General features: G+C 32.8%; 1 protein-coding gene across 1 annotated transcript; it reads left to right on the top strand.

Moving 5' to 3' along the window:
- The first annotated feature begins 11,866 nt into the window (after positions 1 to 11,866).
- LOC111997697 (protein BEARSKIN2) lies at positions 11,867 to 16,101 on the top strand. The gene is made up of 3 exons (XM_024029820.2): positions 11,867 to 12,052; positions 14,855 to 15,132; positions 15,220 to 16,101. Exons 1-3 carry the CDS (start codon positions 11,890 to 11,892, stop codon positions 15,877 to 15,879), a joined length of 1,101 nt encoding a protein of 366 aa, XP_023885588.1. The 5' UTR covers positions 11,867 to 11,889; the 3' UTR covers positions 15,880 to 16,101.
- The last annotated feature ends 1,252 nt before the right edge of the window (positions 16,102 to 17,353 follow it).

Below are 17,353 nucleotides of genomic sequence, written 5' to 3'. Positions count from 1 at the left end.
ACAACAATTTAAAAAACAAACCAAATCGCATTAACCCAAAATAGAGTTTTAAAGAATATAAAAAATTATCAACCTAAAGTAGAGATGCAATAAAAATAAAAAAATCCACCAAAAAATTTAGAGAGACAGAGAGAGAGAGAGAGTACCTTTTTTTTGTGAGGAAAAACTATGCATAGAATAGAAGAGATAGTGACAAATTTATAGTAAGAGGGTGTGAATAAGAAGAGACAAAAATAAAAGGAAGATGAAGGGAAAAAGAAAGAATGATATTAATGTAGAAGGTAGTGGGGAGATGAAAAGGTAAGGGAGGGAGAAAGATTGAAGAAGTAGTGGGAAGATGAAATGGTAAGGGAGAGATAGAAAGGTTGGAGAAATGTAAATATTAAAAAAATAAATGTTAAAAACAATTATAGGAAAATTGAAAAAAAAAAAAAAAACTAAAGCTTGAAAGGCTTCAACTTTTTTTTGTTTTTATTTTTTTTTATTTTTCTTTTAAGCTGAAAAATCTCACACAAAATCCTAAAACTAAACTGAAAAGGTTTTGGGTTGGACTTGATAGTGGAACTAAATAAATAAGAGGTGAGCTAGATTAATTATATAGATTTATTATATGGTGATAGTGGAAGTAAATAAATAAGTAGTGGGCTAGATTTATTATAGGGTGATAGTGGAAGTAAATAAATAAGTAGTGGACTGTATTTATAAGGCTGAAAATTGTAAAAATAATTTTAAAATTGTAGGACAAATTATATATATTTTTTAAAAATGACGTGGCAGCTGATGTGGCGCAACATGAGAGCAGCAGCATTAAACGCTACGCTTCAGCTTTTAGTAATATATAGATGGGATTCTCACTTTAGTCCATATCTTTTATTTTCACGGTTTTTAGTCTCTATTTAGACAAACAACATCCATTTTAGTTCTTTTTGTCAGTGCACTAATAGTAAAGTCCTCCATGGCAGACGGAACTATTAAAATAATAATAATAATAAAATTTTATTTTGGCATTAAAAAAATGCCACGTCAATATCTAAATTAAAAAAATTAATTTATTAATTTTAACTAAATAAAAAAAATTAAAACAAAAATAAAAACCAAAAATCACATTAATTGAGATCTAAGTGTGTCTTGAATAAGAACAACAAAAACACAGACTCAAAACACAAATTCCTTATCCTCATCCTCCTCCTATCCCTTTCAACAAGCATCCCCACAAAGCAAAAATCTAAATTCCCTAATCCAACTTCTACCACCACCCCAACACAACTCATAAAACTAAATACCAAATCAAAAAGCAGGAATTTACGAATCCAAACAACACCGAAGCTCAACAATCTCCTACTAATACTAATTTAATATATATATATATTTAATATTATATAATTAATAATTTTTTTAAAAATAACCAGTTCTTCCTATCCTATATAAAAGCTAATTAGTTCACACAAATCCTTATAAATTACTATTGTTGTTTAGTCATAAGTTTATGATCAAAACCATGTAAAACTCAAAGCTTTAAACTGGTGAAAATATCCATGATAAAAAAAAAAATAGTGAAAATAATAATCATTTACATTATATTATAATTTCCAGTTGAATAAAGGAAAAAAATGGTAAAGAAGTTTTGGGCAATGCAGTTTGGTAAAAAAGGGGATTGGTTTAGCTTATTCCTCAAGTCTCCATATGAAGATGCCATGTGTAAGTATTGAATATCCTTAATCATGCACTATTTTGTTCGCATGTAAAAGGTGTTTTAGACCCCCCAACTAAACTACATGTAGTTTAGTAAAAAAAAAGAAAAAATACTTTTCAGAATATCCCCAATGGACTCCCAAGAGGTGAGAAGTACAAAGAAAATTTCAAGAATGCATCAAAAATGATAGAAACACGCTCAGTAGGGCAGAAGACACAAGGACTCACAAAGCATCCCTAGTAGATTAAAAAGATCAAGAACACCCCTCAGTAGAATGGAAATCACTAAGGTAACTCCCTCGTGAGTTAAAACCGTCAACTAAATCCCTAAAAGCTATAAATGGTTCACCAATTGCATTAAGGGCTCCACCGTGGTTCCATAGCATTAGACCAACTCCCTTGAGGGTTGAAAAGGAACAAGAATAGATCTCCCCAGTGGATTTGAAGCCATCGAGAGAACTTCTCATAAGTAAAGACGACATGAACTCCCCAGTGAGTCACAAATTGAAACAGAATTCCCCTAATATCATCAAGGACTCCTCGTGGGTCTAAAGCAAAAAAAAAAAAACTCTCTCGAGAGTTATGAAGAATTATTTTGCTCCAGAGAGTCGAGAAAACTCCCCTGAGAGTAGAATCGACACAAGTTCCCCAGTGAGTCATAAAGGAGAAGAAAAGAATTTCCCCGGCGAACAACAAACATCAGAGACATACTCATAGGTTAAAATCACCAAGAAAACTTCCTCTGAGTCACCAGCACACTCCTCAGTGAGTTATCCTCCCAAGTATCCTCATAAGTTAGAACTACCATGGTCACTTGTGCACATATCCTGCGGGATTTGAATATGCAAGCACAAACCCCATACAAGTCAGAATAAAAGAGATAGAGACAAAAGCCATCCAAAGGCAAGAGCATCACCAGAATAGAAGAGGTAGAGATGGAGAAAGACAACAAGTTTTACCTAGAGGTGCAAGCCACTCGAAGAAGTTTAATGCTAGAGCCCCAGATGGATACCAAAGATATATATCCTTTTAAGCTCGCAAGAGCACCTTATTTGTTTGGTTGATGGTTGCTGTCGTTGGCCATGTTTATTTTTTCCTTTTCAGTGACTCTAAGATAGTGAGTTACTCGCCTTTTGATTGCAATTAGCAAAACAAGTTCTGGGATAGTGAACCTGTCGTTGCTCGTTTCCTAAGTAACAAAGGTGGGACTTTAGACATACGAATCCTACGCAACTCTGTGGAGTTGCTCCCCACCCCATGTATGCGTATTGTTTGCCGTGTGCATGGATTGGGCCCAAGTTGTACATCGAAATAAAATGTTTTGTCTCTTATTCTTTTGATTCCGTTAGCGGGGCTCACAAATCTAAAGAGGGGCATCTGTAAACGCCGCATTTTGTACCCCTTATGACTCGGGCCCTTGTTCCCTAAGAGCATCTCTAGCAATGTATGTATAGACAAAATATTAGCTATAATAGAGAATGAGACCCAAAAAAATCAACTCCAGCAGATTCTCTATACCCAATTTTTTTTTTTTTTTTGGGCTTATGAACAGTATCCCATCAAGTTTGATGGGCTACTGTATATTAGCTATTGAATTTCTTGTCTTAAAATATTACCAACTACTTATTATATTAATTCTTTCTCTCTCCTCCTTTGGATTTCTTTTTTTTTTTTTCTCTCATTCTCTCTGTTGCTTTTTTTTCTCTCATTCTGTCACTCTCTCCGTTGCAGTTACTTCTTTTTTTCTCTCCATTGCTTTTTTTTTCTCTCATTCTCTCCGTGGCTTCTTTTATTCTCTCATTCTCTCTGTGAACCATTATTCTCTCCTCTCTGCTACAAAGGGTGATTTGCAAACGATCACAGATCTCTGTCTGGAAGATTAACAATCCTGGATTTCTCTCTCAAAAGTTGAAATCAAACTGGTATGCCAACTTCAATCATTTGAAATCATATTTCTAATTTGCTATTCTTTGAGTTTAGAAAAATGGGTTTCTGGGTATATGATGGGTTTGTGTTCTGTTTTCTATTGATTTGGACTTTGGGGTTTGAAGGAAATAAGGGTGATTTTTTATTTCCAGGTTTGGGACTGAGTTCAAAATGGGTTCAGATTGAGGTTAATCTTGAAATGAATTTGGATTTGTGTTTGTATTTGTTCTATAATTTATTGGTCCCCTATTTTTGATTCTTGGTGGATACTGTATATGATGGGTTTGTGTTCTGTTTGCTCTATTGATTTGGATTTTGGGGTTTCAAGGAATAGGGTTGATTGTTTATTTCCAGGTTTAGGACTGAGTTCAAAATGGGTTTAGATTTAGGTTAATCTTGAAATGAATTTGGATTTGTGTTTGTGTTTATTCTATAATTTATTGTTCCCCTATTTTTTTTATTCTTGGTGGATACCGTATATGATGGGTTTGTGTGCAGTTTGCTATTGATTTGGATTTTGGGGTTTCAAGGGAATAGGTTTGATTGTTTATTTCTAGGTTTGGGACTGAGTTCAAAATGGGTTCAGATTTATGTTAATCTTGAAAAGAATTTGGATTTCTGTTTGTGTTTGTTCTATAATTAATTGTTCCCCTGTTTTTGATTCTTGGTGGATACTTGACATTATTGTTCCCCTGTTTTTTATTCTTGGTGGATACCTGACATTAGTGTGAACAATGGTCCAAAGTTTCACTTAGAGAAAGCTTAACCATTAAGTACTTGAGCCAATAGATAAGTGATACCATGACCTAATTTACCATTGGTTTCTACATGTGTTATGGCTTTTTGAGCTCAATATATGATATGCTTGAGGGGTTTCTGTAGGTTGTGAAATCTGCCTGAGTGCGTTTGTTTTATTTTTTTCAAGTTGTGAAACCTATCTGAGGGGTTTCTTATAGTATACTTTATTAATTTTCTTGCTAGGGATGGATCCGCATATTCTAGGAGCTATATCTTTCACTGATTTTTTAGAAGATCCTAATAATGAATATGTGATAGGATCTTCACATATAAGTGGTGAAGATAGTGTTCCACAAGCTCATATAAGTGGTGAAGATAATGTCTCCACCCGAGGTTGAATCCATAGCTAAAAAACCACAACGTAGTGCCAACTTCTCCATCCAAGAAGACAATCTTCTTGTTTCTGCATTTCTTAATGTTAACCAAGATGTAGTGCAAAGGACTAACCAAAAAAAAAGGAACTTACTGGAAAAGAATTTCAAACTACTACCACAAGTGGAAGACTTTTGAGTCTACGCGTACTCAAACTTCTCTAACAAATCAGTGGTCAACAATTCAACAATGCACCAATAAGTTTTGTGGGTATTTGTCACAAATTGATTCAATGAATCAAAGTGGTATGACCAAGGAAGACAAGGTACATCTTACAAAAAAAATTTGTGTTAGTTTGATAATTTGTTTCAACTATTTCAAGATATTAATTATAATATATTTGTTAATTTTTCAGCTTAATAAGGCAAGACAACAGTATCAAACACTCCAAGGTTCCACAATTTCATATGAACATTGTTGGAATCTTTTGAAGCACTTGCCAAAATGGTTGCGTACTATTCAAGAGCATAGACCAAAAAAAGGGAGACTTGAGACAACATCTTCATCTTCTACTCTAGAGCCAATAGATTTAGAGGATGAAGATATCCCATATGTTCCTAATGTATTGGAGAGACCACCAGGCAAGAAGGTTGAGAAAGAAAGATTGAAAAAACAAAAGAGCAAAGAAGGTACATCTTCAAATATGGAAGCCTTATTATATGTCATGATGGAAGAAAGAAGAAAAATGAATGAGATGAAAATAGCTGCTATTGAAAAAGGATGTCTTGCAAACCATGAGCAAGAGGTGGCACGAATTCATCTCGAGGATAGAAAACTTACAACGGCACAAATGAAAATGGAATTGGAAATGGAAAAATTGAAAGAGGATAGGGAAATAGAAAAATTGAGATTGGAGAATATGAAGGAGGAAAAAGAGATTATGATGATGGATGTAAGTGCGTTGCCTCAAATGCAACAAGAAAATATTCATCAACGCCAAATGGAAATCCTTGAAAAGCGAAGGAATTAGCTTGACATGGGGTGCTCTTGTTTTGTATAGTTAGGAGAGCACTTTAAACTTATTTTGTTGCAATGTGATCAAACTGACTAGAATATACAAGGTCACTCTTTTTTTTTTTTTTTTTTTTTGGTTGCAATGTGATCCCACTGACTAAGGATAGTAGTTGTTGTTATCTACTATTATTTGATCTATTAGAACATTTGTTTTTTTATATTACAAGTAGTCGATAGATTTGATGCTATTGCCATTTAAACTTTGCATTAGAAGAATATATATCGAAAAATATGATCATTGCAATATTATTTATATTGAAAAATGTATGATCATTGGAAAAATATGATTGTTGAAAATGTATGATCATTTGAAAATATGATCGGATAAATAAAATAATTAAGAAATATGATCGTTGCAAAATTCGAAAATGTTATAAAATTTAAAAAATATAGCTGTTGGGAATTTGAAAAATATAGCTGTTAGGAATGAATAAAGAAAGAATAAAAAAAGAAGTAAGAAATAATATTTAAATGAGATAGAGAATGGAATAGAGAATCTATTGGAAGTGTATTTGAAAAAGTGGGTAGGTAAAAGCCAAATGTCACTGTTCATTCTCCAAACAATACAAAAATTTAGAGAAGCTACTAGATATGCTCTAAAGATGTTGGAATTCTAAAGCCCTAGGTTGGTTAGGGCTTAATCATATTGAAATTGACTTGCAGAAAGTGTTTTTGGAAAAATATAACTCTTTTCTGAACTAAAATAAGCTTCTTCTTTTTTTTTTTTGGAAAAGAAAGGTCACATAAGCCCTAAGGCGTGCGCACTCATACACGCGTATGCGTGCGCACCCTCAAGGCTTGTATATGCATGCTTCATGCATGCGTGAGCATACACGGGCATGCGTGCCCATGTTAGGGTTCTAGAAACTATAGAAGGCAAGTTTTTATACATTATAGGAGATGTTTGGAATGAATCCCACATCATCTAAGAGCTGTTCCAAATCCCCATTTTTCAACTATAAAAGGCTATACATGATACATTTTCAAAACACATAAAAACTCCTAAAGGAAAACACAATATTCACTAAAAATAGTGAATCAAAGAGGGAGTTTTTCATAAAACATCATTAAGTCAATATTTTTCTGATTGACGCATTTTTTGGTCTTGATTTTCGAGTTTCAAAGTTTGCTAATCATTTTTTATTTGATTATGAATAGATTGACTAAAAGGAATGGTCAAAATCAAGCTAATGAGTTTTGTGTTTTGAGGTATAATATTCTAGTCCCTTTTCTTTCTTTTCTTTGTTTTGATTCTTCTTTTTCCTTTGTTTTTCTTCTTTGTGTATATTATAACATGTTCGTTAAGCCTAGGTTTTCTTCCTTTTATTATTTTAAGCATGTTAGGTTGCTAGATATTAGTTTCTGCGTTAATGTGTTCTTGCTTTTTGGGTTAGGGTTTTAGGGCGTGTATGCGTACGCATGAGCACACATGCTCGAAGTATGTGTACACATACAACTAGGCTGCGCATGCAGGCCCTATGTATGCACACGCATACTCGTGCCCAGAAACCTTAATCCAACCTTTTCTACTTCTATTTCTTTATTTTAATGCTTTTGTCTTGATCTTCTTTATGCTCATGAGTCTCTACCTCCATGTTTTTTTTGTTGTTTGTTCTTCACATGCTAGATTATGGTTTCTTTTCTTTCTTTGATATGCCATGAACATGCATCGATGCATAGGTACTGTGGTGTAGTAAGGTAAGTCATGCATTCATATGAACATGCATTTGTTTGGAATATGATTTTGTTAATGAGTATGAATATACTTGGTTGGATGATGGGTTCTTGATGTTAAGATACCTATCACATATTTTTTTGGTGCTGATAGATGCATGATAGATGTATGCTAGGTTTGAGATGTGATATGCATAATAAATTTATGTTAGGATTTGGGGATGATATGATACCATGTTTTTTGCTAGATGCATGTTAGCGTGTGTGTGAGTTTAGAATGATAAATATTGAATTTTCCTTTAATGAGCTTAAGATATAAGACACAATAAGTGGAAGCTAACCCACGGGCCAAGTGGGGTTGGGTGCCTAACACCTTCACATCCCAATACCTAAACTCTGAACACGTGTTCTGGTAGTAAGATTAGTCATTCCACAAAAAAGCATTATATTTATGTTTCCTAGACCTAATCTAGGTAGCGACTCCATGTTTTTATTTTCCATGACCCACTTAACCAAGGTGTACTTCCCCCTGTTGCGTGCACAGTCAGCTGTTACTGCTTTTCTAAAAAAGTTGTCCCAGTTGTTTGAAAAAGATATCACAACCATCATAAGATAGCTATTGCTTAGGGCTAAAGTAGTTGAGGTCAATTGGATAATGTCAAGCTACTCAAGAGAATATTCAGCATTTATTTCATGGATTTAGCTGAAAATGGAAAGATCACTGTTAAGGATTATAGACACTGCATTTTGTACCTGTAAATAAATTTGGTCCCCGACCCCAATGATGAGCTTGATATATGTCAACCAAGGGTAATTAAAAGGGTTCACAATAGTTTGGAAGTAATTTCAACTCAAAAGTGCTCAAATCGCTTTGAAATCAATACTGAAAAATGACCTTTACTCACTGTTTTGACTATAAATTTTGATCCATAAATAAATTTTGAGTCTTGTTTATTTCATTGGAAAGTAGACATCCTGAGCTTTAATTTGAACAAAAATTTTTCCTAATTTGGACTTTTATTGAGTAAGTTATGACCATTTGAAGTTTGGCCAACTGGGTAGTCCAATTTTTTGGGTTTTAAAACTTCATTTTAAGGGCTAAAAACATCATGATTTGATGTGGGTCAGCCCATAGACCCTTGGAGCATTCAAAGACAATTAAAAAGCCTGTAAAAACCCTAATTTTAACTTATAAATACTCATCTTATGCTTCCAATTAGAACCCTAGCTAGAAAGAGTGATCTTTTGGCCTCCATCTTCTCTAAAACCCTAATTCTCTTTTCCAAAACTCCTACACAGCACCTTTGCACGTTTTTTACAAATTAAAAATCTCTCTTTAGTTAGTTCTAAGACAAAAACTATTTTTCCAATTGATTTCTCAAAACTTTTTTCAAAACTAATCTTGTTCTAGAGTTGTGATTATCAAAAACTATTGCATTCTTTAATTCTCTTGTTCTCTCAACTTTATCTTTGTGTTGTAGGCACTGAGGGGCTGGTTAAATATCAATCAAGTGTGTTTCCATAGGCAAGGTGAGTCTCCCTTCATAGCTTTTCCTTGAATTGGATCTTTTATAACTTGTTCTTATTGTTCTTCTTTGATTTATATGTTGTATAATCTATAGAAATATGATTTAATTCTATTTAGTTTTGATTTGTTGTGTCTCACCATATTTTGATTAGAGAGTTAAATGTTTGGATATTTTGTTAAACATGTGTTGATGTGTTAAGTGTGTTCTTGTTTGTTGTTAGATCTAATGCATGTTTAGGAATAGATTTTGTTTTTTTTTTTTATTTTGGATATTTTTGTTGTTAGTTTAGGTTGTTTATTTTTATATTAAAAGCATGTTAGGTTGTTAGTTTCTTTAGTTTTTGTTTCTGGTTTACAGTTTCTGGGGGCATGTCTGTGAACGCATAATTCCGTATGCATATGCAGGCTTGAAGTATGTGTACACATACAACTAACCCACGTATGCAGGCTTATGTATGCGCATGCATACTTTAGCCCAGAAACCCTAATTCAAGTTTTTCTACTTCTTTTTCTTTATTTCCTTGTGTCATATGCCTCTATTTTGGCCCCTTTTATGTTTTTGAGTCCATGTTCCTCTGTTTAATTGTTTGCTTGCCTTTAACATGCTAGATTAGGGTTTTCTTTTCTTTTCTTGCTTTAATACCATGAACATGCATTCACATGTCCATTCATTAATGCATAGGTGCTGAGATGCAGTAAGGTAAGTCATTCATCCACATGAACATGCATTGGATATATATTTAATGACGAGTTGAACATATTTTGTTGGGTGATGTGTTCTTGATGTCTAGAATGCAATCACATGTTTCTTTGATGTTGTCATGTCTATGTTTCTACCCTTGTGATATCTTGTTGTTTGCTGCCTTGGATGAGATGATATGATATGCATGATAGATGTATGCTAGGCTTGATGTTAGTTGCCATGATAGATGTATGTTAGGGTTTTTGGCGTGATTGATGCCATGTTGATTGTTAGATGTATGCTAGTATGTGTGTGAGTATAGATAACAATATTGAATGAGTTTTTAATAAGATTAAGACGTAAGACACAATAATTAGAAGCTGACCCACAAATCGGGTGGGGTTGGGTGCCTAACACTTTCCCATCCCCATACCTAAACTCCAAACCCATACTCCAGTAGTAAGACTAATCCTTCCACGTAAGGCCGCTATATTTATGGTTTTTAAACTTAATCCAGGTGGCGACTCCATTTAGTACACAAGGATATCTTGTTGTTTTGGGTATAGCAGCTAGCTGCTAGGATTGAGCATTAAATGGCTGGTGATACTTTCAACCAGGTGTCAAGTGCTGAACACACTGCTAGTATTCTGTTAGAAAGGTATCCTCTTTTGGGTATTTATATTTTTGGTCCATGATTCTATTACAATACATTTTTAGTAAGTAATAGAATGATTAATTGATAGTTAATGAAGCTTTCAGAGATCTAGTCAAGATCTCATTGTGTTGTGACTTAGTCTTTAAGTAAGAAGAGCATTTAATGCTCTACTCTGGCAGCTGGCAGGAAAATATTTGGTTTGATTATGATAGATGGCAGCTGAGTATTAAAGATATCATTAATATTTTATATTTGAAGATTAAAAATAGCCAATCAGATTTAGCCATGTGTTTAAGGAAAAGTGCAATGGGGAGTTTTCTCATTTTAAGTGCTATGTAATAAGAGAGGCTTACCTCTTTTCCCTTCAAACCACGACTCTCAAAGTTTCTCCAAAGAGACTAATGAGCTTGAATCATGAGCTGAAAATGAGATGATGTACCTTGAGCTTTGTTGTCATTTTGTGTAAATATGGGCTTTTGTTGAAGAAGTCGCTTTCCATGAATATGAGAGAGGCAATATGGGCCGTGAGCTTTGATTCATTGCTTGAGCACAATTTATATGTTGATGTTGATGATGTCGTGGGTTATGATCTCAATTAATGAAGAGAAAATATGGACCATGAATCCGCCTCTTGAAGTAAGGATCTTGTGGGCCATGTGAGCCCAATCCATATAGTTAGATAAGATATAAGCTTATTTTGGGCTTTAAAGGAGATTTACCCAAAATTTAATAATATGTTGATGGGATGTGGGTTGCAATGAAATAATGTCATGTAGGGTGAAAAAAGAGCCCTCAACAATAAGTTTAGGGGCCTAGGGTGTTAATTTTGTCTTTGTAGTAAAAAATTAACTCTTCAGATGAGTCTCTCTTCTTCCTGTGTAAAGGTGGTTGGTTCAATTTTCTAAAATAGTGAACAGAAAAAATTAAAAAATTAGCTCAAATAGACCTTCATATCCTTAAAACAGATCTTATTACAGTTATATATGTATGAACCCATGACAAAAAAGAATAATATTTTTGAAGATTAAAGAAGAAGAAAAAGGAGTGCATTTTAATCAAGTGATTATTCTGAATGCTCTCAAGGTCATATTCACATGTGCAAGCCCAAACTATGGCGACTGCATCTCTAGCATTATATTATTAGGGTCAACAAAAATGATATAAATATCTATATAAAATTCCTGCCATCCAATCAATTATGAAAATCCCAAGAAAGTTCAGTAGCTATTTTTCCAAACCTTGCTTTCGGAACAATCAAATATCCTATAATTATATATATTTTTTATTTTCTTGGGATCATCTAAAGATTTAAAACAGTTATTTTATCAATTAAATACATAGGTGAAACATTTGTATGGTAATCAGCAGAGAGCGTGGTACCGTGGGCGGTACCATTTCCTCAATGTTAGACAGACTCCAGCTAAAAATTTGGTTCTTCTAGTCTCATTATATCATTCATTCATTTATTCCTTAGACTTACTTTTTACGTTTTCTTAAATTAAAAAAGGAAAGAAAAAAAATTCTCGATCCATCCTTAACTGTGGTGTAATGGCTTCATCCAGCGGTGGTGTGCCTCCAGGGTTCCGATTCCATCCAACAGACGAAGAGCTGCTTCACTACTACTTGAAGAAGAAGGTATCGTTTCAGAAGTTTGATATGGAGGTCATTAGAGAGGTGGACTTGAATAAGATGGAACCTTGGGAGTTGCAAGGTAAAAACCTTTTATTATACTGTCTTGCTTATATATATATATATATATCTGCATGGTGTTTCGATCATGGGGTTATATATCACCACACTCTAATGATTTCAGAAAGAAGTTTTTACTGAAAATCAAATTAGCTAGAGCTTTGTCATTAGCCCGAATTCTAACTAGGGTGTCATAAACTACCTAATTTGCTCTTTCATGTGTATAAGAATACAAATCTAAAAAAAATTAATTTTTTTTTTTTAATTTATACATACTTAAGATTTTTTAAAATAATTTATTACATAATTTTTTAAAATTTAGGGAGTGGCTCCCCTTCTCAATCAGCCATTAAACACATTCATGTAACTTTAGAAAAATATACCAACTGTGTCACTGTTAGTCAATTAATTGTAATTAGGGAAGAAAACCGGGCCATGGTTTAAATTAAAAGTTCATGCTTCCAAATACACCAAAACCCCTATCAAGAATTAAGATTGTCCAAAGAGAGCCTAAAAAATGGAAACGCCAAAAGCAGCAATAAAATGAATACGACGATTTTGAGGCCTTTACATCTCTTAACATGGGTTTATATGTACGTAGTACTAATATTACACTTTGATATTTATCTTATGAATTTATTTTTTTATACATCCTTTGTGTGGAAGGAGAAATTCAAATCTTAAACGTTATTATTAGAAATGACATAATGTGTCAACTCATTGGCGAAATTAATTTTATGACATGTGGTGACTTTATTAATTTTTGTTAATTCTTGCTAGCCTAATTTATTATCAAGTAGGAATCAAAAGTGTTATCTTCCCTTTTTAACTTTTAGGGTGTCATTCTCAAAAAAAAAAAAAAAGAAAAAAAAAACTTTTAGGGTGTCATAAACCAATCTACTTTTGACATATAAGAATACATACCTAATCTTTTTTTAAAATTAAATATGCTTTAAAAAAATCAGCAATTATTGTGACTACAAAATGCTTAAAATTTGTGATTGCAAAATATATAACTTATTTTCCTAATTATATTATTAATTTCAAAAAAATAATAATAAAGAAAGTAGAGGCTAACTATGTGTGTAAGTTTAATTGTCGATATTATGAAATGAAAAAAGTGAAACAAATAGTACTCAAAATATTTTTATCTTTTTTAGTTTTTGTCGGTAAAATATAATATTGAGTAATAAAGTCTAAGTGAAAGCGGTATTTTCGTGCCAGTTGATGGTTTTTACATTTTCTCAAAATTATTGTTTCTCTCATTGTCAGTCTTCAATTTATCAATTATTTATAATTTGGGTTTGGAATTAGGTGCCATATAGGATTTGGAAATATAATTTTGTTTATAGAAGAAAATTTAGGGTATCCTCTTGCTTTAGAGTCACTGAGAATTACCATAAAATTTACTATAAAATCAATCATAAATCATTTTAGGATCGTAAATAATGTTGACCTACATTTTCTCTTTTGTGCAATCTTATTAACAAAAGCAAAACACAATACAGCTTAAAAACTTGACCTACATGTTTATAGATGATTAAATTTAAATGAGTTGAGAATTAATCAATTATTGTGCATTTTTTTTATTTAAATTTTGTTGTTAGCACTGAATAGATATGAGTTTTATTCAGATTATTAATTTTAATTTTTTTTTTCTACTTTGGCCTACCAAGATGAAATTTTAATTCTAACCATAATTATAATATATATTGAGATAATGTTGAGCATATTTAGTGCACTGTAATGATGATATAAAAGGTTTACCTCCAAATTAGATGGAGAAAACTTCTTTCAATCCACTACATGGTATTTAAAAAGACTATACACCTATATTTTTAGTCACATCACCTATTTAATGAGTTACATAACTTGTTAAATAAATAAATAAATTATAGTCTAATAATTTTCCACATAGTGAGTTAAAGAATATTCGTCCAATGATTATTCAAACATGGTCTAATGATTATTTTTGGTGGAAATACCATGAAGTATTAACTGCTTCTTACTAAAACATAACTTGGGACCCAGTTGACTATATTTAATCTTGCTATAGCTTAATCTATTATCAAGTAGGAATCAAAAGTATTAACTGCTTCTTACTAAAACATTGAAATGAATGTTTTTTCACTTTTTTTCTTGATGTTTAATAAGGATTATAAAGTATTATAGAATGATATATCCTGGGTGCTTATTTATACGCATTCTAAAGAAGTTTGTGATTATATAGGAATCAAACCCACTATGTGTCTTGTGCTGCAGAATTTGTAACTAAATGGTATTCGCAATGGGGAAAATATTATTTTTGACCGGGGATGCACATCTAATCAGATTCCTAAGCATAAAATGTATCTACTGAATGAATGCCATAAAAGATCACGATATTCAAGAAATTTTATTTTCGCGAGGACACTAATAGAGTAAAAAAAATATCAGTTGGTCTTTCTCCAAGATTTTGGCTTTCTCGCGTGGTGAACATATACAAGTCACAACTTACAATGTAAATATATAATGATAAGAGTGAAAAAAGTATTAGCCGAAAGTTCACTTGATGCAAGGAGAAGTAACATAATACATGTCATGTAATAGAATAATGGGAAATATTCAAGATTTTAAAACAAAAAATATATATATATATATATTTAATATTTCGATAGTAACAATAATATGGAGAAGAATATTTGAACCTGAGTTCTCCTACTATACTACTAAGCTATAAAACACTAAACAAATTCGGTTACTTTTTACATATCCATTATAAAGTACAAGTTGCTCATCAAGATACTGGTGTTACTGCTTAATTTGGCTGTGCATGTATGTTTAGAGAGATGTAAGATTGGGTCGACACCCCAAAACGAGTGGTACTTCTTCAGTCACAAGGACAGAAAATACCCAACAGGATCAAGAACAAATAGAGCGACAAATGCTGGGTTCTGGAAGGCAACAGGGAGGGATAAATGCATTAGGAATAGCTACAAGAAGATTGGTATGAGGAAAACGCTTGTTTTTTATAGGGGGAGAGCTCCCCACGGACAGAAGACTGACTGGATCATGCATGAGTACAGGCTTGAAGATGGTGATGATCCTCAAGAAAACTGCAATGTAACTCTCTCTCACTTTAACCAATTCTTTGAGTTTTACATGATTTTATAGATTTTAATTGCATGCTTGCAATAATAATTTGTGTAGGAAGATGGCTGGGTGGTATGCAGAGTGTTCAAGAAAAAGAATCTATTCAAAGTTGGGAATGAAGGAGGCTCAATCATAAACTCTGATCGACAGCTCAACATTAACACATTAAGCACCAATCAACCTCGCACATTCATGCACAGAGACAATCAATACGTAAGTACTCGACAACAACACAACAACGGTAACCAACCAAGCTTTGAGCCTGAACTAGCACTCCACTACACCCACATTCCAGCAGCAGCTTCTTCTCAATACTCACTTTTCCAATCCCAACCCCTTATTCCATCCCTCAAGCCCCTCGGCGGCGGCTATGACTACTCCACCATCCCTTCTGACACACCTGTCATGGTCAAGCAACTCATGTCAAACCCTAGAGATTGTGAGAGTGGCAGTGAGAGCCTCCGGTACCAAACTTGTGAGCCTGGCTTAGAGGTGGGTACGTGTGAGCCAACTCATCAACAAATTGTAACAGCTGGGAGAGATGATCATGAGGGCATTAATGAATGGACTATGCTCGATCGCCTTGTCACTTCTCATCTTGGAAATGAAGAATCGTCCAAAGAGGTGAGGTTTGAGGATGCAAACGCATCGTCTACGCACCAAATTAATCAGCTCTCATTGCGCGGAGAGATGGACCTTTGGGGCTATGGTAAATAGGGCAAATCGATATGGATGCATTAGGGCTGCCGTACATTATTATGTCTCTAATCAACCGCAAACAAATCTGAAAAAAAAAATTAAAAAGAAAATCTAAGTCGATACTAGTGTGATTGAAATATATTGCTTTTTCATTTTTTTTTTTTTTTTTACTCATTTATTCGAACATTATCACATATATTGTTTACAGAACATTTTAATAGTAAATTTGATTGATTCGGTGTAAGATTTTCTCTCAATCTGTATTATAGCTTTTTTCTTCTTTTTTCTTTTCTTTAAATCCAATCATCAGATAATGAACACATTTTGATTTTTGGGTTTAGCATGTACAACCAGAAGGTGGACACATATAACTACTGATATTAAGTATAGAGGGAGAGGGGGGTGGGTTTGAAAGAAGATATTCCAACAAAATAGCTTAATCGGTATTGATGGAAACCATTTTTTCAATTTTCATGTGTGTCGGTTTATATGAATTGATGAGACATATTTTCATGATTGTACTCAACTTCAAACACTTTCTAGTTATAATTAATAAGGTTTTTTTCTATTAGATATATGTTTTGTAAAGAAAGGCTTACACTATTGGTGGTGCTAATTAAAGCTTAAATGTGTTGTATAATTTCAGTTTTATTAGGATTTATATTTTTTTTTTTTTTTTTTTTTGCAAATTCTAGAACAAAAAAATGCTAAAATTAAGATGTATCAATAAAATTTGTCATGGTTGAAGCTTGGTTGGAAGTTGCTCAAAGTTAGCAAGATTTTGATACACTCAAAGATAATATATTGATGGTCCTTTACTCATATCTTTTGCACCATAATGATTTTTTAAGTAAAATTGTTTCATTAGAAAATAGATATCTAAGATTTAAAACGAATATAAATTTGAACTTGGATTAAAATGTGTGGGATATAGTAGATTGAAGTTGGTACAATTGTGTTACACTCCAGTTAGTCTACCCCTTTAAAAAAGTCGTTTTCTTACAATCCAAGTTTTATGCGTTACCATCATTGATAGGGTGCTCTTTACTCAATCATAGGTGTAGCAAATATGGAAGTTTTGCTTGCACAAATGGAATCAATAGGATGCACATAGTAGAACTTTTACTCAACCATGGGTGAAATCTAATATTGAGTAATTTCAATATAGTCTAATTAAAAATGCTATTTTCGAGTCAATTATTTGATTTTTATGTATTCTCTAAACTATATTTTCTCTCATTGTAGATTTGTAATAGTTATCAATTCATCAATTTTTTTTTATTAATTTGGGTTTGGAATTAGGTTTTATACAGGATATGACAACATAATTTTTTTTATATAAGAAAATTTAGAGTAGCCCTAGCATTAGAAGCATTGAAAATTACTGTAAAACTTATTATGATATCAATCGTAAATCATTTTTATAATTTTAAAGAATATTGAGTTGTTTTTTCATAGATGACTAAGTTAAATGCGTTAAGAAATAATTATT

The sequence above is a fragment of the Quercus suber genome, unplaced genomic scaffold (assembly GCF_002906115.3).
Source record: "Quercus suber isolate HL8 unplaced genomic scaffold, Cork oak 2.0 scaffold_240, whole genome shotgun sequence".
Taxonomy (NCBI): domain Eukaryota; kingdom Viridiplantae; phylum Streptophyta; class Magnoliopsida; order Fagales; family Fagaceae; genus Quercus; species Quercus suber.
This window is presented reverse-complemented; position numbering and strand designations above follow the sequence as displayed.